Below are 23630 nucleotides of genomic sequence, written 5' to 3'. Positions count from 1 at the left end.
CAACTTCTAAATTTGGCATCAAGCACAGGCAGCAGACAGAACAGCACTCGAATGAGCAGTGACGTCACCGACGAAGGCGTGGCTATACCACACCGACGGAAAGAGCGACCACGGTAAGCAAAACCCACTATTCTCTCGACCTGACTCGCGAAATTAACATTTTGCGCTTTTTTCACGCAGATTAGCAGCCAATTTTCGCCACAAATGCCAGGGTGAGTGTATTTTTCATTCTGTCTTGTGCTTTCGCACCCTTTTGTGCCACTTCTGCTCGCGAGACAGTGATTTTTCCGCCAGAGCAGCCGCAGTGTGTTGTTTTCCTCGACTGGCTCCATTTAGATTGATTTATCAATCTCCGGATGTTTGAACTTGTGTTTATCAATATTTCTATGATAAGGCGATCTTTTGGAATAAGGAGCAGAAGCTGGCTCAGCGGTGGGTCGATAGGGTCGAGGCTTAAAATGTCAGATGCGACGGCCAAGGATTTAAGGCTTTCGATTCGCCATGAATGGCCTTTAAAGATGCTGTCGCAGCTGAAAACAAATATCCAACATTTTATATCAAAAGTTCAACCTTTCAAACAAATGACTCGTGTTCTTTAAATAATAAGTTTAAATAAAAATGATGGTGAAATCCAATTTTCAAGTTTTGCGCTCGAGCAGGAAAAATATAAATAAATATATTATTTTTTACAACTGGGCGTGTTCGTTCAATATGCATACAATTATCATTCAATTAAATATCAGATAATTTAAACTTCCTCTTGACTCACACAAAAATTCAAATAAACATATCTCATTTTAACTACTCTATTTATTTTTGATTCATTCATATCTGTATGAAGAATCGCTCTAATATTTTCTAAGTAAGCAATTTTCTGTTATCTCAAGCACACACCTTATCTCATATTTATATATTAAAAATTGAACACGGTGTTTGACATGCCGTATCTCGTCAGCGCAGCATTCTTCCACAGTGCCTCTGCAGATGCAGACACTAGCGGTGCAACATGGAAAAACCAGTTTTGCAGAGTCTCGAACAGAGCAGCCTCTACACGAGGCGGAGGCAGGCCAAAAAGTTGACGATTTTGCCAAATTTTGTTCGCTGGCAAGACAATATTGCTTACTCCTTTTACCTTGTTGCAGTGTCACAATGTCGCCCTTGGGAGCCATGTTCTGCTCTCGCTGCAACGAGGAGTTTGAACCGCACGAGAAGATTGTCAACTCAAACGGTGAACTTTGGCACCCTCAGTGCTTTGTGTGAGTTTTCCCCACGATGATTTAACGCAAAACTTTTTATTAACACAACAATTTGACCCAATAGGTGCGCCCAGTGCTTCAGACCCTTCCCTGAGGGCATTTTCTACGAGTTTGAGGGCCGCAAGTACTGCGAGCATGACTTCCAGGTCCTCTTCGCGCCTTGCTGCGGCCGTTGCGGTTAGATATTTATTCAGAGATTTTATCAGATTGCCTAATTGTCTTTTCTGCAGGCGAATTCGTGATTGGCCGCGTGATCAAGGCCATGAATGCCAACTGGCATGCCAAGTGCTTCCGGTGCGACATGTGCGACAAGGAGCTGGCTGACCTGGGCTTCATCAGGCACCAGAATCGTGCCCTCTGCCACGAATGCAATACCAAGGCCAAGGCGGCTGGCACTGGTAGATACGTCTGCCACAAGTGCCAGTAAGTATAGAGGACTAATCCTGGCTTGAATTCGGATCAGAATGGTTCCAATAATTTTACAAACTAAGGCTTAAAATCATTTTAAGTTGAAATTCAGATATTGTGAGACTGACTCGTAAAAATTGATTGCAAAACTCCTGATAATGACCTAAAAATTTCTTATTACAGTGGCTTGGTGGACGGCAAGCCCTTGCGTTTCCGTGGCGAAGTTTACCATCCGTACCACTTCAACTGCACCGCATGTGGCACGGAACTCGATTCCAACGCCCGTGAGGTGCGCAATCGTCCTGGCTACTCAGCTAATGATCTGGTTAGTTTTCTTCAAGTAGTCCGCAATGCAAACTTCTAAATTTTGATTGGAACAGAACGAGCTGTACTGCTTGCGTTGCCACGACAAGATGGGAATCCCGATTTGCGGCGCCTGCCGTCGCCCCATCGAAGAGCGCGTTGTCACTGCCCTAGGCAAGCACTGGCACGTTGAGGTAAGTTATTTATTTTCGTGTGTTTTGTAAACAAGCCATTACACGGTTGACACAAATTTGTTATTTTATTACGCACCTGCTAGCTATTTAATGCTTGGATTGACGGATTTTCCGCATGCTTTCCAACATGGCTGTAAATATAACAAATTTTGAAACCTTTGTGTCTATTATTTGCAATATATATTTTATGTATCTCTATTTTTTCCGTTGTTGATACTGTTTCCTGTCATGTAGCCTTATTTTATCCACTAAGAAAAAAATATTTCCACTTTATTTTTACATTTTCAACTGACGTTTTTTAATCTGAATACAAAATCGTGCTAAAAAGTTTCAATCTGAATGTACAAATAGGATATTTCATCAGATTTAAGACTATTTTTGTTTTTTGCTCTTTATAAAACTTGCAAAACCAGGGACAAAACCTTGTGGCCATTTTTCTCTGGAACGTCAAAAACGACCTGCGGATTGATTTGTCACATTGAACGTATTTATAACCCAAATTCAGCTAAGTTGAGTAAAATCTGTATTTATATATAAATTTCATTTATCTGGGACATTTTCTTAAATCTCCGAAAATTGATAAAATCGTCAAATTGAAAATTTTCCATCACAGCAAGAAAAGTTTCACAAATGCAATGATTTCGCTTAAAACTTCAACGTTGCATCCTTAGTCTTGTTTGTCATTTTAATGGAGATAATCTTTTTAACACAATTCTTAATCTAGAGTTGCAATGCTAGTATTAATTATTATGACTTTTGTTGTAGCACTTTGTGTGCGCCAAGTGCGAGAAGCCCTTCTTGGGCCACCGTCACTACGAGAAAAAGGGCTTGGCGTACTGCGAGACGCACTACCACCAGCTCTTTGGCAATCTGTGCTTTGTGTGCAACCAGGTCATTGGTGGTGACGTGTTCACCGCGCTGAACAAGGCCTGGTGCGTGCACCACTTCGCATGCTCGGTGTGCGACCAGAAGATGAACCAGAAGACCAAGTTCTTCGAGGTGGACCTCAAGCCGGTGTGCAAGAGGTGCTATGAGCACTTCCCCTCAGAGCTGAGGCGCCGCCTGCGAAAGGCCCACGAGCTGCCCGCCAAATAAGAGCGCGAAAATCATGAATTTGAAAAATATGCTTCGTTAGTTTAACAAAAAATTAAGCTGGAATGTCTCTTGATGATAGTGCCTGGATAGGATATTTCCTGTAACTACTGGTGATTGAATCATAATGCCTTTTGATGAAATATAATGTATTATTTTGAATATAACTGCCATAGATGTGGGAAAACCCCACTGTTAGAGAATAATGTTTAATTTTAGAATCATCAATTCTTCAATACTTAACAAAGGTGCAATCATTCTAGCACAAATTTATTAAGTCACAATTATTATTTTAAGGCGTTGAACTTGTCCTAATATCTTATTTTTGAACAAATAACTATTAATTATTGGTATAATCTCAATTTAATTGCTAAAACTGTGTATTTTTACTTCCTAATGAAATAAACTGCCTTATAAACGCTATCATTGCATTTTGCCTTTTACAAAAAAATATCAAATCGATCCCCTATGATTCATTGATTCTATCTCCACTGGATATCTGGGAGTGGTATCTATTCCTACGCTTTATTGCAGCCATACATTCTTCTATCGTGCCTTTCCAATCTAACAAAGCGTGAAAGACGGGCCCAACAGACAAGGGAGGCCGCGTGCAGGGGTAGACTGACGGATCTAATTAGGACTAATGGGGGCGGGCAGGGCCAGGCACTTTGCTTCTGGTTTAAATCTGCCCAAGAAGCGAATCCTTCTATTTGGATAGAAGCGCCAAGTTTAAAAACCTAATTGTCTTCTCTCCTTTGTAAACACTTATCAAAGATTGATTCGTTCAATGTTTACAAGATAAAGCGTAACCATTTAAATTGATAGCCTTTGTTACACCCTCATTAATGAGTCCGATCAGGACTCGCAATTTTAATGCGTGCGACACTGGCACACATCCATTTCCGCGGGTTGCCCCCACCACCCGGAGTCGCATCTCTTCGCACGGACTCCCCGGCCCCCCTCTCGTGACGGCACCACACCCACGTTGCCGCCCTGACGCACCATCACGTTGGCTCAACTGCGTGTGCATAACATATCATGGCTGAACTGGCTCGACGAGTCGCAGCCAGCTCGCCGTGATTTCGGCCCGATTCCCATGAGTCTGCCGACCTGTCAGCTTCCGTAGAGGACGATCGACGTCCGCGTAGCGTTGCAGCGTCCACTCGCGCTGAGAAAGCGCCTCCAGTGCGCCCCGGGGCGCTGTCCGCCCCCAGTGCACCGTAATGGACTTCTGGCTCTTGTCATTTGCTGGCGATTCACACCTCGTCCTTGAGTCGCCGTCAGTTTAATTGTGGTGAGACTTTTACTTTCACTCCTTCCGCGCGCTCTTCGTGCAAAAATTTGCACTCGTTTTCGCAATCGCATTATTCCTTTCATGCGCTCTATTAAGAAAATTTCCGCAACTTTCCCCGCTGTCCGCGGAGGGAACTTTGCGAAGGACCCCACCACAACATAACACATCTGTTTTCCTTTGATTTGCAATGTTTGCAACGTTTAGTTGCCCCTACTTGATATCACTTTGTGCTCTGTTTTGACTAGATTTTAATTTTAATCGTTTTTATCTTGGTGTCTGAGGTGATTGACATTCGAACAATTTTAAAAGCATGAGATTTGTAAATATCTACGTAACTTCAAAATCATATTATCCTTTCCTCGAAAGCTCTTCCTAATTTATCTTAACTAATACTGTTGAAATTCCAGTTAGTAAAAGTTACACAATGACAACGTCTTGCTCGCTTATGTTTCAGATGAGCAGCGAAGGAAATCCGCCTATCGTGGCGTCCTGCGAGCAGGGTCCTGCGTCTGACGCCCTCCCAAACGTTCACGGCAGGACATGTCCAACGAGACGCGGCCCAAACTCGCATCAGCGCAATCTTAGTCTTGACTTTCGGTACAGACTGACTTTGTTTATCTCACCCCGTTCTCTTTTTATCTTTATTGTGCATCAATTTAAAATCTGCTATGGAGGAGGAAAATCCTGTCATATTATCTTATTGCTGGCCAAGTTCTCATACTCCAGTTTCCGCTGACTCAGTTATTTGAGAAAAACGTGGTTTTATGATTTGTCACCAGGCCTATGAAAATCACGCTTCCACCGGTGGCCCAGGTTACGGCCGGGACAACTGTGGCCGCTCTGGCCGCCACCACGCAGCACCACAGACACCGCAGTCTCGACCTTGACTTGCACAGAATTCCTGAGGTCGATGTCACTCCCAGCCCTGAGGTAGGACAACCTGAAAATTGTCTGTTTTTCAGATTTAAGTCAAAAACAACATTTGTAATTGAGTTTTTTTTCAAAATATTATTAATTTCGCAGAAATTGTAGAGATATTAAGTCAAATAAAATCATTATTATTTAATATTAAAGCTTAACTAGACTTCCAATTCCAAGTGCGTGAAATCATCTATGAAAAGACCACCATGTCAGCGTCCATTTTTATCACGCCCGCAGTTGCCCTCTCGAATATATAAATTGATTGATGGCGTTTCCCTCTCATGTCAGCACTTGTTGCGAGATTTTTTCTAGACCAATCGCGCAGAGTGGCGTTTTAAAGTCTTCACTTTGCCCAAGCTGGAAACTTCTTTATTTTTTTATTTACTACTGTGTTTGTCGTGAACAGCAGCAGTGCAGCAAGGCGAAGCTGCTGCCCATCGCCAAAAGCAGCAAGTTAAAGGAGGACATCACTAGTCTCGGCTCGGACGACTCTGGAATTTGCGGGTCCGACTCAAGCGCCGAGACTCGGCCCAAAGGCAGCGAGGAAACCATCGCCACTGAGGAGGTCAAGGTCGGAAACCTCATACGCTTAATGTAGATTTTTTTTATTACCATTCAATTTGCTGACGCGTAGTTGAGTTTTAGCATTAAAAATTCAGACGAGTGCGATACAGATTAGTGTTAATCGGCAGTTTAAACCTTGCTCTATATTTTGGCCATCTGTTTATTTAATTGCCCCCTGTTTATGTTAGTGGATAGTAGTTTCCGCTGTTTGCGTGCGTGCGTGGTAATTGCCGCGCTGAGAATAACGCGGCCCTCTGTTAATTGTTTAGTCTGAGCCTGAAGAGGAGCAGCCAAAAGAAGTAGTCATCAAACAGACTGTTGAGACTGCGGCGGCAGAACCTGCGGCCAAAGAAAATTGTGTTCCTAAGAAGGACAACCTGCTGCGATTCATGGAGAGCAGCATGTTTCAGGCCCCGCTGGCCATCAGCTACCTGTTCACCACCAAGGAAATTGGTGTTCAGACTTATATAGGTCGGTTGGCATCTAGCCACCGCTTCCCCGACTGATCAGTGCCTGTTTATTTGTCCGCAGCCAACAAGTTATTCACATTTCCCGAGCAAGAGGTGGACTTCTATCTGCCCCAGCTGATTAGCATGTACATACACATCCCTGAACTGGCCACTCTCATCTTTCCTTATCTCAAGCAAAGGTACTAGCCCTATTAATAGAGTTCCTGCCGCAATGACGCGTGCATTTCCAGATGTATCAAAAGTGCTGAGTTTTCACTGCAAGTTGTATGGCTCCTCAAGTCTTACTCGTCGGACGCGCACTTGACAAGCAAAAAGAAAAGTGACGGTTAGTGAAGTGATGTGCTCCACTCGCCACCCCCCAACTAACACGGTCGTCACAATTTTGCAGGCACGAAACTCAAAACGCTGATTCTCTCCGACAAACTGCGTCCAAGAAGCTTCCACGATCGCGAGGTCGTAAAACATCCGCTCACCGCTCCGTCGCCCAATAAAAAGGCTCACCAACGTTCCCAGTCTGACGCCAGCGCTCTAATTGTAGGACAGGCATCTGCTGAAGGTGAGTGCGAATTTTATTGACGATTTGATAGGCCGCACGCTCGATAAATCTTGTGATTCACCAGCTGCAGAGAATAGCTCGACGTGCCTTGGCGACCTGCGAAGTGGGCGCGCCTTCAACACTGGTTGTACCTGCTTCAACACCCACAGGGGAATGGTCAACAACCTTAAGGGTCGCCAAACTAGTTGTATTTGCAGTGTAAGTGCTTTAACCTAGTTGAATTTTTTCCGCTCAATACTTATAAATATTTAAATTTAGAAACATATGTGCAAGTCCGAGCTGATCACTGAGATTTTGACAACACTAGTTTTCAACAACTGCAGAGACTTGATATACACAATTTTGTGCCTGGTAGACATAAATCGATTTATATTTATTTATCTATTTGTTCCTTTATTGTTAAATTTATATTTATTTATATTATACGTAAATTATATTATTTATATTTATCGTTCTGGAAATTTGATGTGTTAATTTCTTCCAACAGCCACACAAGTTTCAATTTGTCGTGGTAGCGGAGAAATAACTCAAAAGCAATTATTTTAGCTGATAGTTCATTTTAACATCACAAAAGTGTACACGTTTGCTGCAAAATAAAAATATTTGCTTAGGGTGGACTGACCGCGGGGTGTCCTTGTTAGAAATTTCTTTGTGATATAATTCTACCTTGTAAAATTCTCCATTTTCAGTAAACACCATCTGTACAAACGATGAATTTGAAATTTCAGGCGCCACGTTTAGAAGGTGAGGTGCAGTTTGTGGACAAGCTGCTGGCCATCGGCCACCTGCTTCCGGAAGTGAGCGGCGGCAAGGAGGCGCAGGCGATCCGGCTGCGGGCCGAAATCGACCAGATCAACCTGAACCTGCCGGCGAGGGTGTGGTTGCCGATCCACTCGAGCAGCATCCCGCACCACGTGCTGCACATCTCGACCGCCTTCTCAGCCGTGCTCAACAGCAAGGACAAGGCGCCGTTCATCTTGTACGTGGAGGTGCTCGAGGTGGACAACATCGAGACGTCACCGGTGCCGCAGAAGATGCTCAATGCGCTGAGGAGCACTAAGAGTGAGGAGAACCTGCTCACCAATGAGCGGCCGTCGCCGTCCAATACCAGCCAGAACCTGGCCACCATGCTGCACTCTAACTCAATGGGCATGCTGTATCCCTACGACAACGACGACTGCTGGACTCAGGAGGATGACGAAATCTCTCAGCAGGTAGAAACTCGATCATTTTAAATATTTCGTTCAAATCGATCATAATTTTTGTTTTATAAATTCAATTTTATAAAGATTTTTGTATATCAATATTCAGCTACCTTTGTTGGAAATTAGTCCTGGATTTTTATTTATTTGTTGTTTAGCTAAATAAATTATGAAATTTGGAATTATGAGAAGAACTGACGGAGAAAAGCCATATTTTAAATATTTTTTAGAATGGGAAAATAAAATCTCAAGATTAAATAAGATATTTTCTAAGATAGCATGGGCAGGAAATTATTGAATGTTTGATTGAATCCATCTCTAGATTTCTTGGCTGGAATAATTGTAATATTAAAATCATATAACGGAAAAAATGTTTAAAGCGTAAGCTTTGTATTATTACTAAGCTTCCTAAGATGTTTATTTTTAATGAAAAAAAGGAGAAAACCGTAAATGGGGTGAAATTAAAATTTCACAATGATTGCTTAGAAGTGAAAAAATTGTAAAATAAAATTCAAGATATTTCTTAATATATTACGCCTTTGCTTCGTAGTGTTTAAAGCTGAAGTATTTTTTACATAATTTTAAAACGCAAAATTGTAAACTATTGCCAAAATGTTATTCTATAAGCAATCATATGACCGTTTACACATGAATGGTTGAATTTTTATGTTTGGATCTGTATTTCAGTATGTAAATAAGATGAAGACAGACCGGGACACGATCAGTCAAATATCCCTGGAGAGTAGCGACTCGCGGGACATGATGGTGGCGGCTGGAGACATTCGACGACGCCTCTCCTCGGCGTTCAGTGATCCACGCACACTCGCCAGGAGAAGAGATCCTGAGGACCCATCAGCAAACGTTTTGAGGTTTGACGAAGTGAACACCTCATAGAAATTATTATAATTTGGCTATCATGTTTTTCAGTGAGCCCTGGATGGACAAAGTGCAGCGAATTAGGGACAGCTCTCCTTATGGCCGGCTGGCCAACTGGAGGCTGCTGTCTGTGATAATTAAATGTGGTGATGACTTGCGGCAGGAAATGCTGGCCGCCCAGATGCTGGAAATGCTGCAGAATACGTGGAAGGACGAAAAGCTGGCTCTGCGTCTGCGACCCTACAAGTATTGCTGCGTTTGCCTCCTGTAGAAATATTCTCACACTATTTTTGCAGGATCGTTTGTTTGTCTGCGGACAGCGGCTTCATCGAGCCGGTGTTGAACTCCGTGTCTCTTCACCAGATCAAGAAGCAGCACCAAATGTCCCTTCTTGAGTACTTCCATGCGAATTTCGGCCCTCCCAACTCTGAGGAGTTTCTCGAGGCGCAGCAGAATTTCGTCGCTTCCTGCGCTGCGTACTGTGTTGTCTGTTATTTGTTACAAGTTAAGGATAGGTACGCGACATCTCCTTGCCATTAGAAAATGGATTAATTCGTTGCTCCGCTCCCGCAGGCATAATGGAAATATACTTTTGGATGACAAGGGTCATCTGATACACATCGACTTTGGTTTCATACTTTCTACGTCGCCAAGAAACCTGGGGTTCGAGACTTCGCCTTTCAAACTGACCCAAGAGTTTGTGGACGTGATGGGCGGCGAGGAGTCGGACATGTTCCGCTACTTCAAACTGCTCATTTTGCAAGGATTGCTGGCAGCCAGGAAGCACATGGACAACCTGCTCATTTTAGTGGAAATAATGCGATCAGGTAGGATATTTTAGTTTTTTTGTGGCTTTTACCGCATGTTTTATGGTAGCTATTATTAAGAATGCATTCTAATAAGTCCCAAATACTGAAACTAAACTACCTGCAAAATTCTAATTATATTCTTTATGTCAATTAAATATATTTCAAGCTGACACTCTTTAACTGCCCCTCGTTCTAAAATTGGATTGATTTTTCCAGGATCACAACTTCCTTGCTTCAAGTCAGGGGCGGCGACTGTACAGGCGCTGAAGAACCGCTTCCACCTGACCTTGACGGAGGAGAAACTGGAGCGGCTGGTGGACAAGATGGTGTGCAACAGCCTTGACTCGCTGAGCACCAACTTGTACGATCGCTACCAGTACATCACCAACGGCATCCTCTAACAGCTATCTGCCGCACCAAAGCATTCCGTCCAAGGGACTCATTACTACGATTGATTGGCTTGATCTCTCCTCATCTCTCTGCTATCTGTTTTATCAATAAAAACTTTTTTATCGAACGTCTCTGTTTTGCAAAGAAATGCTCTCCTTGTTTGATTTGTTTCCTCTTGGTAAGAGTGGAATATTCTAAATTAATTTTTTATTGAAATTTTTTGGCAAAAATCGCTGAAGAAACTATGAAATGGGTATTTCAAGTCAAAAAACAACTTTTATTTTCGGCACGTTTTCGTAAAAATTGCGTTGGCTACTTTTTATCGTAGAAAATGTCGACGGTTGTTTGCAGACAGGGCCTGAGATCAAGGTCAAAGTAGCCTAGGCTCATTTGCCCCTCAGGCCCTTTAAAATAGTCCAACCCCCGGCCGATTTTCACGACCCAACCGTTGCTCAGTCTTATCTGCCTATCGTGCAGAGTGGTTGAAAATGTCACACTCAGGGTCACGCCGCGGGATTTGAGGTTGTTCGTCAGGTCAGTTAACTTTCGCGTTCGCTCTTCGTCGCCCGCGGTCGTGACCAGCCGGATTTCTTTCAGCTGCGTGCACTTGAGCACCAACAACTCGCACAGACGTAGGAAGTTCATGCACTGGTGGTGTTTTTTTATGTACGGGTCCTCGACGTGCGCCCACGCAACGTCGGCGCCAAGGAAACGGCCCAGCACCGAATTGTAGCTAAAGCCGGTGGCATCCTGCTGGATGTCCAGGTGCTCCGTGTATCTGCCCTTTTGCTTCTCTGTCGCTATGTGCACTTTGATTTGTTCTGCACGAGTCAGGTAAGTGTTGGCCTTGGCGCGGAAACCATCAATTTTCGCTCGGTCGGTCATTCCTATCTCGCACAATTGATTTAATTTTTGCATTTAGCAAGCAAGGAAAATCCACCTTTTATGGCTTCCATTAGCAGTTGGGTGCCTTCCGTGTAGCAATTAAACGATTCCGTGAAACGGCATGCATGGTCTAAGGTCACAGCACGCGTTAGAAGCGCTATTGCAGCTTTTTCATTAGCCTCAGCAGTCATGCTTGCTTCAGTCTATAGTCTTTTTGGCGTGAATCACTGTAATCAGGAATTAAGTAAATATAAATTTTTTATTACATAGAAGAAAAAACATTAATTTTATTGGTTTGATGCAAAAATTAAATAAAATTTTAAAAATATCTGAACCGTATAAATATTTAAATGGCACAAATGGAATCAAAGATGAGTAAATAATACTACCAACATATTTGTTATTCTGACTTAATGATTCAAAAAAATCCCAAAAGTAGTTTTATATTTTTCATTATAAGATAATTGTTATTAATATACATACTTGACACCCACTTGCGATTATGTTTTTATAAAATGATTAACACTGCGATTCTCGGTAATAAGCGTGCTGTGATAAAAAAGTTACCTCACTCAGCATAACACACAACCATTGGGGTCAGTCGCTCGCCCGTCTCACATTCATTGCACGCGACTAAAATCCAACAGAATGCGCATCGCGCTGCCTTTGGTAAAAGAGCTGACAGCTGACACTGCAGCTGAAGCTGCCATGAAAACAAGAATGACTACGATTCCATTTTTTTATCACGTTGATTATCTGCAAAGTAATAAAATCAATATTACATAATAATTATTAGCATTTTTTTCAATTCTGGAGCACACATCCTTACTTATGTATTCAACACGTCGATTCGTTCCAATAAACGCATTCATGGACGTTATGCAACGAAGAAACGAAGAAAAAACTAGCTGCTCTGCAGCAGTGTTGTGTTGCCGTTGCGCACGGGTCAAGTGAATGGTATTGTGGGTTTGTGCGTTTCGTCGATACCTTAAATCATTTCAAAAAGTTTTAAATTTTCAAGCAGATAAAACATCAAAATTTTATAATTTACCGAATTTACCCAATAAATTTTATTAAGCTCACCATTTAAATCAAATTCCATCGAATAAGGTTTTCCTCACTTAAGGTATCTGGCAAAGTTTTCAACTCCGCATCCCACACCGCTGATCATAATCCTTTTGATCATCTGTTAGGCTGTTATGTGGTCCATCCGTGCTAGCTGGTGTCTTCTTCTTTATTTGACACTCCCTTCTCCCTGAACCGTTAATGCGTGCTCAGCAAACAAAATGGTAAGCATAGATACATTCCTGGCGTGCCTTAAAAACGAAGCGGCAGCGAACACTCCCATCTGAGTGAATACTAATCGGTCGTGACGCAGCTGGGCCGTAGCGCGCTGCAGCTGCTGGCCATGAAGGGCCCCTTTTCTTAGCCTTTGCGCTTCTTGCAGGGGGCCTGTTCGGGGCCGCGATGAGGGCCGCGGTGACCGCCTTGCTTTCCGCGCCTGAGCTGGACACCACGATGAACAAGCCGGACTACCACCAGACCCTGGACGTCCACCGCACTCTGCTCGTCCTGCTCAAGCCGATCGGTAGACAATTTCTCTGAAATACGCCCCAGGGTGATATTTAACCGACTTTTCGCAGGTAAATCGCTGAAGAGCAGCACCTTTGCGCGGCTGGCCGACCAGGTGCAGAAGGCGGTGCATGGGCTCAAGCTGTCCGACTCGTCCGGGCGGGAGCGTCCAGTCTACGTGCGGCTGGTCAACGAGTACGAGCCGTCGCAGAATGATTGGGGCGACTTCCAAACGCACCGCAAGCTACTAGGGCTGCTGACAGTGTCCAATGTCACCAGCCAGGCTGAGCTCAACGAGATTTGCAGACAGCACGAATCTCTCAAGGTAATTGTTGGACAGAAATTGAAATTGGCATAGTATTTGCATTTAATTAAAGTTCAATGAGCTGAATAAATTCATGTTCTGTCCAGGTCAAGTACTCATCAACGCTTTTCGACTCGCGGTGTCTGGTGCTTGGACTAAACCAAGAGGGTCACCTGCAACGCAGCCCTTCGATCAACCTCCGCTCAACGGCCAGCTCCCCTTACTCAGAGTCGCCATACCTGTCACCTGAGGATTTTTCCCACAGCAGTGACAGCTCAGTTCCCACTTCTACCAACCACTCCTCGGTTGAGGACACTTGCTCAGATGCGACTTCCGTCGCTGACAGCACACTCACCTCTCCTGCGTCGCCAACGCCTCCCTTTGAGGACATCAGTGGTGAGTTTCAACTCATTAATTGTTTAAATTGTTGAGTTAATATGGAAAGCAGGGGAGGCATTGATTTGTTTTGAAATTTTATTTGACTGCCTCATTTGGTTTTGTTGTCAGGCAGCAAAGGATTTTTTCAGTCATGGTTGCAAAAAAGCGCAAATCTTATAATAAATGGCAGTGGACTAGTTTTTTTTTTAAGATTGTGAAGGCATTATTCTTGCACGCAATTTTGCAATATATTTGGTAATTATATTCCTATAAATTCGACTTATTGTTAACCTAAGGAAAATCAAACAATTCTCATAAGTGAAAGTGAGGATAGAATATTATTAATTTATAATTCAACAAAGTAGGAATTTTTAAATGTTTTTTTAAGATATATGTTAAAAGGAGGAGGAAATTTTTCTGCTTGTATGGTTAGAAAGTGAAATTTCAAAATTGAAGACCTTAAAATTCCTTCTATAAGCAGAGAATTTTGTCCATTGGTATAAACATCTCTTTCCTTTCAAAATCATTCTAAATCAGTCTATTCAACATTGCACAACCTCCCGCGTGAATGGTTAAGAGCGGAATATTACTTAAATTTAGAGGTCTCAGCCAGCCGTGCTGCGCCGCGCTAGCCGGCAAATTTCGGGTCACGCAGGCAGCCGCCAGCCGCCGTGAATCTTGCTAAGATGCGCCAGTAACGCCAGTCGCCGGTGAAAAAGGGTAAAAAATTAAAAAGTGCAAGAGAAAAAATGTCCTCAGACCCTTTGAGCCGTTAATTTAAGCACTATCAAACTTAAAGTTTAAAATATTGTCAGCCGCGCCAGCTGCCAGTGAAAATGGGCAAAAAAGTTGGCTAAGCTGGTCCCGCCAGCCGCCGCCTTAAATCTCGTGGCTGAGACCTCTACTTGAGAACTCTTGCATTTTTACGCAAGGAATTGGATAAAAAGTAAACGGTTAAAACCGGTTGAGAAAAAACGGTGGTTAGCTAATGCTACCCTGTCTTCAGCGATTTCAGTCCACAGTGCAAAACAATAAAGATTATTTTTTCAATTTTAGGGAAACTATTTTTAGTGCTGTGAAACACAGATGGTCTTTTATTTATTTATTTATTTATTTTAGTTTCCAATCGTTGTGGGACCATAAAATGAGCACCAATCATGAAATTAAAAGCCATTTAATATGTATCTATATTAAACTGCAAAAACGGTCTCAATGCGTCTAAATATTGTCTCAAGACAATAAAAAAAACGTTAAATCGGCTCAAATGTCAAGGAAAAGTACTTAATTATGTTTCACGACTGGAAATTTAATCGCTTGTGGAATTATTAAGTTATTATTTAAGTCATTATTTTAAGTTGGGTTGCGTGACTCTTATCTTTTCACATTTAAAAACGGTTTTTTGCTGTTTTCAGACTAATTTGTCACTTTCTATTTCTTTGGAGTAAAAATCCAGCAAATAAATTGTTGCCAATCTAGAGTATTTTAAATAATTTACAAATCTTTCCAATATGGAGAAAAGAAAACTCAAGCCTTGTCCGTTACAATGGCATGCCAACCTTGACTCAAATTTTTATTATCATTATTTCCCATCCTACAATGACAGTTTTACGGACGGTTTACAGTTGCCGAGGCCATTCCTATCTCGCTGAGCATTCCTTCCAACTTCAAAGCGCGCGCCCTTTATTACGTGGACGAGGATGCGGCTGTTCGGGTCGTCTCCGACAGTGAACCGTGCCTCCTGGACAGCGACATCAGAGAGTTTGTCTCGTCGCTGTTCTGGGTGCTGGAGCACAAGAGGCTGGAGCGCAGCAGGGAGAAACTGGACAAAGTGACCCTGCTGCTGGCGCCCTTTGAGAAGAAGGACATCATCGGGCTCGACTTGGAATCTCGCTCAAACAAACGAAAGTATGTTTTTGTGGAAGCAGTGATTGTGGTTTTTTTATTCATCGAATCCTGATTTAACAGAAGTGTTGGTCGGGGCACGAAACACCTGGCAGACCTCACCCTGCAGGCCGGGCTGCCGACAGAGGCCTCCGCTCACTACTCTGCGGCCATTGATGTGCTCAAAGGTGCCAATGACTGGCTCTGGCTTGGAAGTAAGAAGGATTTGATATCATGACGTTCAGGATTAATGTTTTCCAAATAAAAGGCGCTTATGAAGGGTTGTGTGCAGCTTCAGTTGCCCTCTTAGGACCCGATGGCTTGACGCATCACAAGGGGTGAGTCGTCTATTTTGAATTTTTTAAGCATGAGGAAATTATCCCATTTAGATCAAAGATTTAATGCGGGCGAAAATTGGTTTTTGTGAGGTAGCAACTTGATTTTACGTGGAAACGATTTCGCAATCGTAAAATTTGGTATTTTGGATAGTATATTTTTTCTTATTTATTAATTTGTTAAATTAAACACATCTCATCTTTACATAAATTTATTTTTGAGAAACAAATTTATAAATTATTGTCTGACTAAGTATCTATTTGAAATAAATTTCGTGATCAGAAAAAAACAGTAACAATGATACAATATTCTCACGAACTACGTATCTAATTTACATTTACAATGGAGAGAATTGTTCAAAATGGAAATGATTTACTTTAAATATCAGAAGGTTGTAACCTCATGTAAACAAATTTATATTTACTAATTGACGGTCACCAGTTCTTATTTGTCAATGCAAGCGTATTAAATTTGGCTCAATAGTTTGCTTTTTAAATGAAATATTTTCAACAAATTTTTATCAATAGGAGTGTCAGGAAGAGGATATTTGTGCAATTATAAAAATTCACTAAAGAGTCAACCATCAAGTGTTTTCCATAATTTGTTTAATCGTGTTTAAATGTTTTGGGTCGCTATTATTGCAAACTAGTATTAAAATCGTGATTTATGGAGCATAAAATCAACCTTAGTTGGTGGGAGGAACTATTAAAGTTTGTTTAAATTTCGACAAAATGTCAGAGTAAACATCAAATTCAATTGGTTACTCAAAATCTAATGATGTAGCGGCGACTTGAAAAATGACCAAAATCGCTGAAATCCGCAACAACCGCGCGAAATAACATTTATGGGGTAACCCATTGTGGCCAAACCACCTATCACTATCACAAAAAGTGTTCGCTATCTTTCTGCCAGGCTGAGCAAATAATGCACAAATACGGAATGCTCTGACACATAGAAAATTCACAAATATTCCTCGTTCAGGTGGCGACAGACAAATACTCTGTGCATTCGACGAAGCTCCACATACTCATTACAACCACATAACATCCAAATTTTCAAACATTTTTAATTTTCGAATCCCGTCTGATTCTCCAGTTCGTTGAAAAACCTGAGTGCAGTGGAGTTGCAACACTGCCTGTCTCAGGAAGAAATCTGCAAGCGGTACAGAGAGGCGATCACGCACTACAGCAAATACCTGAACGCTGCCGTGATGGAGACGGAGGCGTGCTTCAAGGCAGCCAGGGTCGCCCTGATGCAGAACAAAAAGCTGCAGGCATCCAGTTTCCTGCAGAATGTGCTGCTGATCAACCTCAACCTAACCGAGGAGCACAAAATCGAGCGCTTCTTGGCCATCGCCGAGCTGTACCAGTCGCTCAGGTTCCACAGGAAAGCCTCCTTCTTCAAAAGACTGGCTGGCATGCGTCACGTGTCCGCCCAAAACGAGAATCCCGACTGGGCGCAGTGCTACCAGCTTCTCGTGCAGGCCCTGCCCGGCCTTAAGCTCTCCCTGGATCCAAAAGAGATGATCACAGGTAATGTAAAATACTCTAAGACAAATCCAGTTATTTCCTAACAGTGAAAATAGCTTGGATGAAGGTCTTGGGGGTCGGAATGCTCATTTAACATTAAAAATTGCGGTAAATCGCACTCTTTTAAGTCATGGTAAAAATCAAAAAGTGATAACAAATTTTTAAGCTGGAAATTTAATAGTTTATGACATAGTGTCCCACTATCATAGTTGAGATAATACTGCAAAACATCCTCTCTAGCTTGATGTTGAAGGTTATTCTGTGAAATTTAGACAGCCGATTTTTTTCTGACCTTCCAATCGTTCAAAGACCTTTAAATAAACACATTTTTTTCAATTTTAAGCCCTTGAACTTTACTACTGTCTAAAACTAACGTAACTATCTTGAAGCGACTAAAAACAGTCTAATACTGTCTAAGGTAGATAAAATTCCATGCATATTTTACTCACGCGGTAACATATTTTTACGTTTCGTTTGTATTTGAATTTTTTATCTCCCTAATTTTTTTATCAGTTTTCCACATTCGTAGGTTTTTTGCTATTTAGACTTGTTGAAAAACAGACACAAAATGTCCTTGTTTTGGTTAAAATATATTTAAATCTATTTAGACAAGTTTCATTTAAATAATTTGGTTTTAATTCCTTTTAAATAGTCTTAAAATGGGCAAATTCACGTCTTGTTTGTTTGGTGGCAAAGCAAAAAGTATTTAAAAGCCAAAATATGATACTTCCATGATTTTAACCGCCTTACGATTAAAAAGGCAATAAATTCGTACTCTGAAGAAAAGGAAAATCGTACTATGTCTATTTTTCAATTTTTAATCTAGGAGGAAACTATAAATAACTCTAGTATACGTATTTTCTTAAGTTTGTGCATTTGTTGCAATTCTCCTTAAAAAAGATTAACATGCTAAAATTTGTATAAAAAACGTAGGATTTTTCTAATAAAAAATCGTCTAAAACCGTCATATCTGCACGGAAAATAACAATCTAAGAATAATTGATGATTTTCCGAAAACCCCGACAAAAATTCAGATCCCGATCAATCTATTACTGTGTGTTCTTAAACAACTTTCATTCAAACTTTTAACTCTTTCAAGCAGATGTCTTAAGTTCTGACTGCATGTTTCTTGGATTGGTATGAATTCAGATAAATTATTTCCACTTTAAAGCAAATTTCATTCTAAAATATAGGAGGAAATGGCACAGTTTTTCATAACTTTCATATCCATGCAATGTCAGTACAACCTTTTTTCACTTTCCCTGTCTAACCTTTTGCCTGTGCAGTGATCCACAAGGGTTGGCCGGCGCTGCAGATTCAACTGCTGCACGAGCTGGTGGCCGCCTCCAAGCGGATGGGCGCCAACCAGGTGGCCGTGCGCCACCTGACTTTCCTCCTGCACGCCATGTGGCCCCACATGAGCATGCAGGAGAGGAAGGACGTCGCTCTGCAGCTTCAGGCAGCTGCCAGTCAAGAGGAGGGCGCGCCGGTGCCGCTCGTCCTTCCAGAAACGGGTCTCATCCTGCCTCCCGCCAATCTGATCAATTTACCTCTTGTCAGGTATGATCTTTTCTCGCAAAGAAGAGCGTCTTATATTTTCTGATTTGTCTGCAGCAAGTTCACGCCGAGTCCGCTGATCGCCTGCATGAGACCTCAGAAAATCCAAATAGCCAAAGTCGAGACTGGTCCGTTCCTTTTCACTCCGCTCAAATTCGGCTCCCTTGACAGGAGCAAAGAGGCTAACTCAATTAATGGCCAGACTAAACTAGGTAATTCAAGTTGCATCTTATTATAAAAGCCTCATTAATCAATTCAAATTCTATTCCAGATTTCCTTTGGGTTGAGGGAGATTTTTGCGATGTACAAGTAACCTTAGAAAACCAACTGCCAATAGAGCTTAGAGTAGTTGACGCGGTAAGGCGCAACCTCTTCTTCTAATAATATCTCCATCTAAATGCATTTCTCCACTCCAGAAATTGCTAACAGACGGAACAGTGTTTGAGAGTAGTCCGTCCACCCTGGTGCTGCCGCCGCTGCCGAACCCTGAGACCGTGTCCTTGGCGTCCAACTCGGCTGCGTCGGCCACCTCGTCCATCGCGTCTGTAGAGAGTAACGTTCTACATTCCATCTTCACCGGCGTTCCAAGAGCTGCCGGCACCCTCAACATAATCGGATATTCGACACACGTTCTTGGGGTCAAGTCTAACTGTTTCCTCAGCGACCTGGCGCACCTTTCCCCCTCAAGCCAGTTCACAATTGAGGTTGTGCCCGCAATGCCTCAATTACAGGTATAACCATGTTCATTCTCGTTAGCTAGTACCAAGCAAACTTATTTGCTCTATTTAAAAGATGGAATCACGTAATTTAGTCAGTTCGAATTGCAATGTTTAAAAAAAGTTATTTTCATTTGACTATGGGGTCGCCGTAACTGGTCCAAATTTCCCCAAATACAGAAATCAGCCCAAATAATAATCAGAACTTGCCCAAGCAAAATTTTAAATCAACCAACAAAATCAGGAATCACCTGAACAGTCATGGGAATTTCCCCGAACAGTTAGAGGAGATTACCATATGAATAATTCTTTTGAAATTTGAAAATAGAATAATCCTGAATCATTAAAACAGAAAAGTAATTCCTTTATTGTGGACTTAATGCTCTATTTTTTTCAGATAACTACGACTTTGCCAAAAATGGTCAATAATTCAATTCATATCCAAGATGCAGCCACATCTGGCATCCTGTCTGTTTACGCCGGTGAAACGTAAGCTGGGATTAAAGTTACAAAAGAGCCACCCATAATTAATTATTGACCAACAGGGAAGAAGTTGTGGTAACTCTAAGCAACATTTCTAACATGAATGTCACCATGTTGAGCGTCCAGCCGTGGACCAAGATGACCTCGGTTATGGAGAGGGAGGTGTTCGGCACCTGGGAGAACAAACCTTTGGAGATTTTACTGCCTATTGAGATTGGCAAACAAGTCAAGTTTTCTGTGCACATTTACGGCAAGGCTTCGTTTTTCGCAGCTCCTGTAGAAGGTATTCTTAATTTCTCCTTTAGACTTAAACTAACGGAATCCTCTCTCTGCAGACTCCAATTCCCTGGCGTCGACCGCTGCTTCAAGCTCTCTAAACCACTCGATCAATTCGTCAAAAGCTTCTTTGGAGTTTCCGGCAAAGCCAGCGCCGGCCAGGCCAATCACGCTGGAAGGCAGCTTTCGCATCCGCTACTCAGGAGGACCGGGTTTTGACGCCGGCTACTGCAGGTCGGCCGAACTGGCTCTGCAGATCGTGGTGCAGCCGTCGCTGCAAATCGTCAAGTGGGACGTGCTCGCAGCTGAAACGTGAGTTTCCAGACGAGGCGTGTATCTTTGCTTATATAATCTTGGAATGAATTTTCGCAGGCCTTCTAATTTCTATTTGGTCCTGGACGTGTTGAACCAAACGCACGAAGAAGCCGAACTTTGTTACGCGGTGGGCAAGAGTATTATTGTCGAGGGTGATGAATTCTGCAGAGTTCCAGTGCCTCTTCCCAAGTGTCCGCTTGAACTCTTGTCGGAGGTAAACCAATTGTTACACATTAGGTTTTTCCATTTCCTTTTCAGGAGTATTTTTAACTTTCATTTCATTTTATTTCTCCATAATTGCCGGTTTTAACACTAAAAAATTGGGCTTTTAGATTAAATAATTATCAACGCCTTAGCGAATCAATTCCTAACAACAAAACTCTTTTAGGATTTGATGTTTTAGGTTTAACATGTTGACAAACAATTCATTTCACTTTTTTACCCAAATTTCCCCTGGGTATCTCTTACCTCGATACGCGATTTATATAATTTCGCAATAATCTGAAACGTTGGATTTTGAGTTTCCTTGTGCGCTAAAATTTTCTCGCTGTCAAAAATTTACCAAGATCCTTTTTTTATTTTTTCCAGTTGTACGCACGCGAGGCGGAAGACGTGACGGCGGCTGTACGTTCAGTGTGCAGCAAACACGTGTCGGAGAACGCGCAGCTGCGGTGGAGCCTGGCGGACGGACGCAAAGGCCAACTGCGGCTTCAGGGCATCCAACTGTCCGATTCGATGCTGGACACGATAAAGGCGTCGCCGCTTGACTGGGTGCTCAGCGTTGATGGCACGGCGCTCAGCTGCGAGGAGGAGTTCACGTGCACGGCTGGTCGGCCGCTGCAGGTGCTCGTGCGGCTGACCAACCAGCTGCCCTTCCCGCTCGACAACGTCACGCTCAGCATCTCCATCTACCAGGACTACCAGAACGGCACCCGCAACTACCGGCTTGACACGAGGGTGGCCATCGCTGGCGCCAGCACCATCCTGCTTGGCAAGGTCAGTCTCGATTGATTGCTCTTGGTTTGAAATAAACATTGTAGTCGCCCTGTTGGCATGGGTACTCAGATTTTGACGAGATGATGAGACAAATTGATAGTTAGGTCAATTTTTTATGTTTGAGCTAAAATCTGTGAAAGCAACAAATTTTTGTCCACGGGTAGATGGATTTTGAAGAAATTTTTTGCCCTAATTAACCCACAAAACAGTAGAGACAACTCCGACTTTCTAATTTTTGCGAGTTTTGGAAGCGTTCAAAGGTAAAAAACCTGGGAATTTTGAGTACTTCGTAACTTTGCTCAGGGTGGTCTTAGAACAAAAATTAAAAAACCTTTTAACTCGTTTCAACAAGGCAAACAACTTTTATTTGACCTCAAAGTGGATAGTAAAAAAATGTCAAGGTCATAAAAACTATTTTTTTTAAACTCAAATTTGAAAATGAATGTATTGAAATTTTTTATTTTTTTCTTAGCCATTTTGTAGAGCACAAAAAATTGAGTTAAAAATGTAAAAATTTGGAATGGTGTTTATTCTCATTTTTTTAATAAAAAATGAAAACTTTGAAACCCCTTGTTTTTCGAGGTTGGTGAAAAACGATGATCGACCGAATCTCGGCTTCTAATCATCCGATTTAAAAAAAAAAACACATATACCGTTAGTTCTCGTCTCAACGTCCCCAAGTGCACTAAAGGGGTACGAGACCAACCAACCCTTTTAACCCCCTCAATAACGTGAAATTTAGCATTTTTTCGTCCGTTTCAACCCCTTGACGAGAAATTGTCTTCTTCAGACTAATTTTATTACTTAGTTCACCTCAAGACAATTCAAACAGCACGTATGTTTTGTAAATAGGACCCCCACAACCCGAGATTTGGGTGCACAAAGTTTCTTTATCGAGGCGCGATGCAATATTTCACAGGTTTTTGCTCTATTTTACATTTCATATAATAATTTAATTTTTTTGTTCTGGGCTCTCCATCTTCAATCCAACTACTGTAGAGTAGAAAAACTTTCATATTGATTCCCTTGTTTATTATTGCCGCAAAAATAAGATAAAATATTTTAATTATAATTTATATTTTTGTGTGGAAATATTTATTTTGTTTGAACTAATTCTAATTAATGACCTTCAGCTTTCGAAAGAGGAGCCTGCGGAGCATTCGTGTTCGCTGGTCTTCTTCACCCCCGGCCTCTTCAAAGTAGACATCCAATGCTGCCGTTTGGGCGGCGCGAGCGCCACGACCAGCATGTGGAAATTGAGCCCTATTCCGCAGTTCTGCGTGCTCGAGGGTGACTAATGAATACGCGGATTGATTAAAATGGGAAATTTTGTCCCGCTGTCGAAGTCCTTCCTGCCGACCAAGCCTGTCAGTCAGCCCTGTGCCATCCAAATCCTCCCGAAAGGGGCTGCCGACGACACACGCGGCGGGTCCAGTGATATTTTTTGTTATCTTATCAGTACTATACTATTCATGATTATTGTTATGGCTCGCTGTATATTATTCTCATTATCCACGCAGAGGTCCTGTCTGTAAATAGCCACTCTCCAGCAGTTCCAAGCAATGCATCAATAAAGAAACAATGTTATCGAGATATCAAATTATTCATGCTAAATGTTTCGTTTTATTAATTACCCAACTTGTTGTCTCAACATGTAAGGCTATCAGAGAACAATGCATTTAATTAAAATGATTATTCACACTGAAGGAAAGAACAGAGGCTTTGACCTTGGTTTGATATGAAATTATTTTAGTAAATTAAATTTTACATTCTTGAGCATCCTCTCATAATTTACACATCAAATGACAGTTAATAAATTATAATAAAATGTGTTGAAAAATTGTGATATTGGACAACTAACGAGCGTTGATAGAGGAGGGGAAAAACTAAAGAACTGATATCCCTTTGATATATGAGGAAGCATGAAAGGTGCCTAAGTGCCACGCAAAATAATTTTCAACACTTTCCGTGCGTGGACTACAATCAGCTCACCTGATGCATATTTTAGTAAATAATCTTCAACAGCATGAATTGAGTTTTTGGTCTTAAAAAATCATCGTTCGTCGC

General features: G+C 42.0%; 4 protein-coding genes across 7 annotated transcripts; 3 read left to right on the top strand and 1 right to left on the bottom strand.

Annotated features, from left to right (window-relative positions):
• The first annotated feature begins 72 nt into the window (after positions 1 to 72).
• stck (LIM zinc finger domain containing stck) lies at positions 73 to 3676 on the top strand. 2 transcript variants are annotated; one of them, XM_065479613.1, is made up of 7 exons: positions 73 to 212; positions 1143 to 1256; positions 1321 to 1433; positions 1487 to 1679; positions 1848 to 1989; positions 2045 to 2161; positions 2927 to 3676. In XM_065479613.1, the coding sequence occupies exons 1-7, from the start codon at positions 205 to 207 to the stop codon at positions 3254 to 3256; spliced, it is 1017 nt and encodes a 338-aa protein (XP_065335685.1). In that variant the 5' UTR covers positions 73 to 204; the 3' UTR covers positions 3257 to 3676. The 2 variants fall into 2 exon arrangements, with proteins under 2 accessions (XP_065335685.1, XP_065335677.1); XM_065479605.1 differs by lacking the exon at positions 73 to 212 and adding an exon at positions 267 to 1074.
• A 577-nt stretch (positions 3677 to 4253) lies between these two features.
• On the top strand, positions 4254 to 10483 carry fwd (phosphatidylinositol 4-kinase beta fwd). 2 transcript variants are annotated; one of them, XM_065479596.1, is made up of 15 exons: positions 4254 to 4547; positions 5002 to 5144; positions 5327 to 5477; positions 5878 to 6039; positions 6302 to 6503; positions 6564 to 6681; positions 6733 to 6827; positions 6891 to 7058; positions 7123 to 7256; positions 7787 to 8272; positions 8948 to 9129; positions 9188 to 9382; positions 9433 to 9651; positions 9710 to 9963; positions 10162 to 10483. In XM_065479596.1, exons 2-15 carry the CDS (start codon positions 5002 to 5004, stop codon positions 10344 to 10346), a joined length of 2694 nt encoding a protein of 897 aa, XP_065335668.1. In that variant the 5' UTR covers positions 4254 to 4547; the 3' UTR covers positions 10347 to 10483. The 2 variants fall into 2 exon arrangements, with proteins under 2 accessions (XP_065335668.1, XP_065335659.1); XM_065479587.1 differs by having other exon boundaries at positions 4255 to 4547; positions 5875 to 6039.
• Positions 10484 to 10591: 108 nt separating this feature from the next.
• Positions 10592 to 12451, bottom strand: LOC135937291 (MIT domain-containing protein 1-like). 2 transcript variants are annotated; one of them, XM_065480439.1, is made up of 5 exons: positions 12342 to 12451; positions 12050 to 12207; positions 11788 to 11976; positions 11276 to 11447; positions 10592 to 11222 (listed from the first exon to the last, which is right to left on the bottom strand). In XM_065480439.1, exons 4-5 carry the CDS (start codon positions 11409 to 11411, stop codon positions 10648 to 10650), a joined length of 711 nt encoding a protein of 236 aa, XP_065336511.1. In that variant the 5' UTR covers positions 11412 to 11447; positions 11788 to 11976; positions 12050 to 12207; positions 12342 to 12451; the 3' UTR covers positions 10592 to 10647. The 2 variants fall into 2 exon arrangements, with proteins under 2 accessions (XP_065336511.1, XP_065336518.1); XM_065480446.1 differs by having other exon boundaries at positions 11788 to 11923.
• A 223-nt stretch (positions 12452 to 12674) lies between these two features.
• Positions 12675 to 23177, top strand: brun (trafficking protein particle complex subunit brun). The gene is made up of 17 exons (XM_065480429.1): positions 12675 to 12808; positions 12864 to 13117; positions 13204 to 13492; positions 15097 to 15379; positions 15440 to 15570; positions 15624 to 15693; positions 16787 to 17223; positions 18507 to 18780; positions 18835 to 18989; positions 19049 to 19134; positions 19194 to 19508; positions 19891 to 19982; positions 20039 to 20259; positions 20312 to 20564; positions 20625 to 20781; positions 21156 to 21563; positions 22697 to 23177. The coding sequence occupies exons 1-17, from the start codon at positions 12688 to 12690 to the stop codon at positions 22859 to 22861; spliced, it is 3711 nt and encodes a 1236-aa protein (XP_065336501.1). The 5' UTR covers positions 12675 to 12687; the 3' UTR covers positions 22862 to 23177.
• The last annotated feature ends 453 nt before the right edge of the window (positions 23178 to 23630 follow it).

This window comes from Cloeon dipterum, chromosome 1 (genome assembly GCF_949628265.1).
Source record: "Cloeon dipterum chromosome 1, ieCloDipt1.1, whole genome shotgun sequence".
NCBI lineage: Eukaryota > Metazoa > Arthropoda > Insecta > Ephemeroptera > Baetidae > Cloeon > Cloeon dipterum.
Note: the sequence above shows the minus strand (reverse complement) of the source record. Positions and strands in the feature narration are given on the sequence as shown.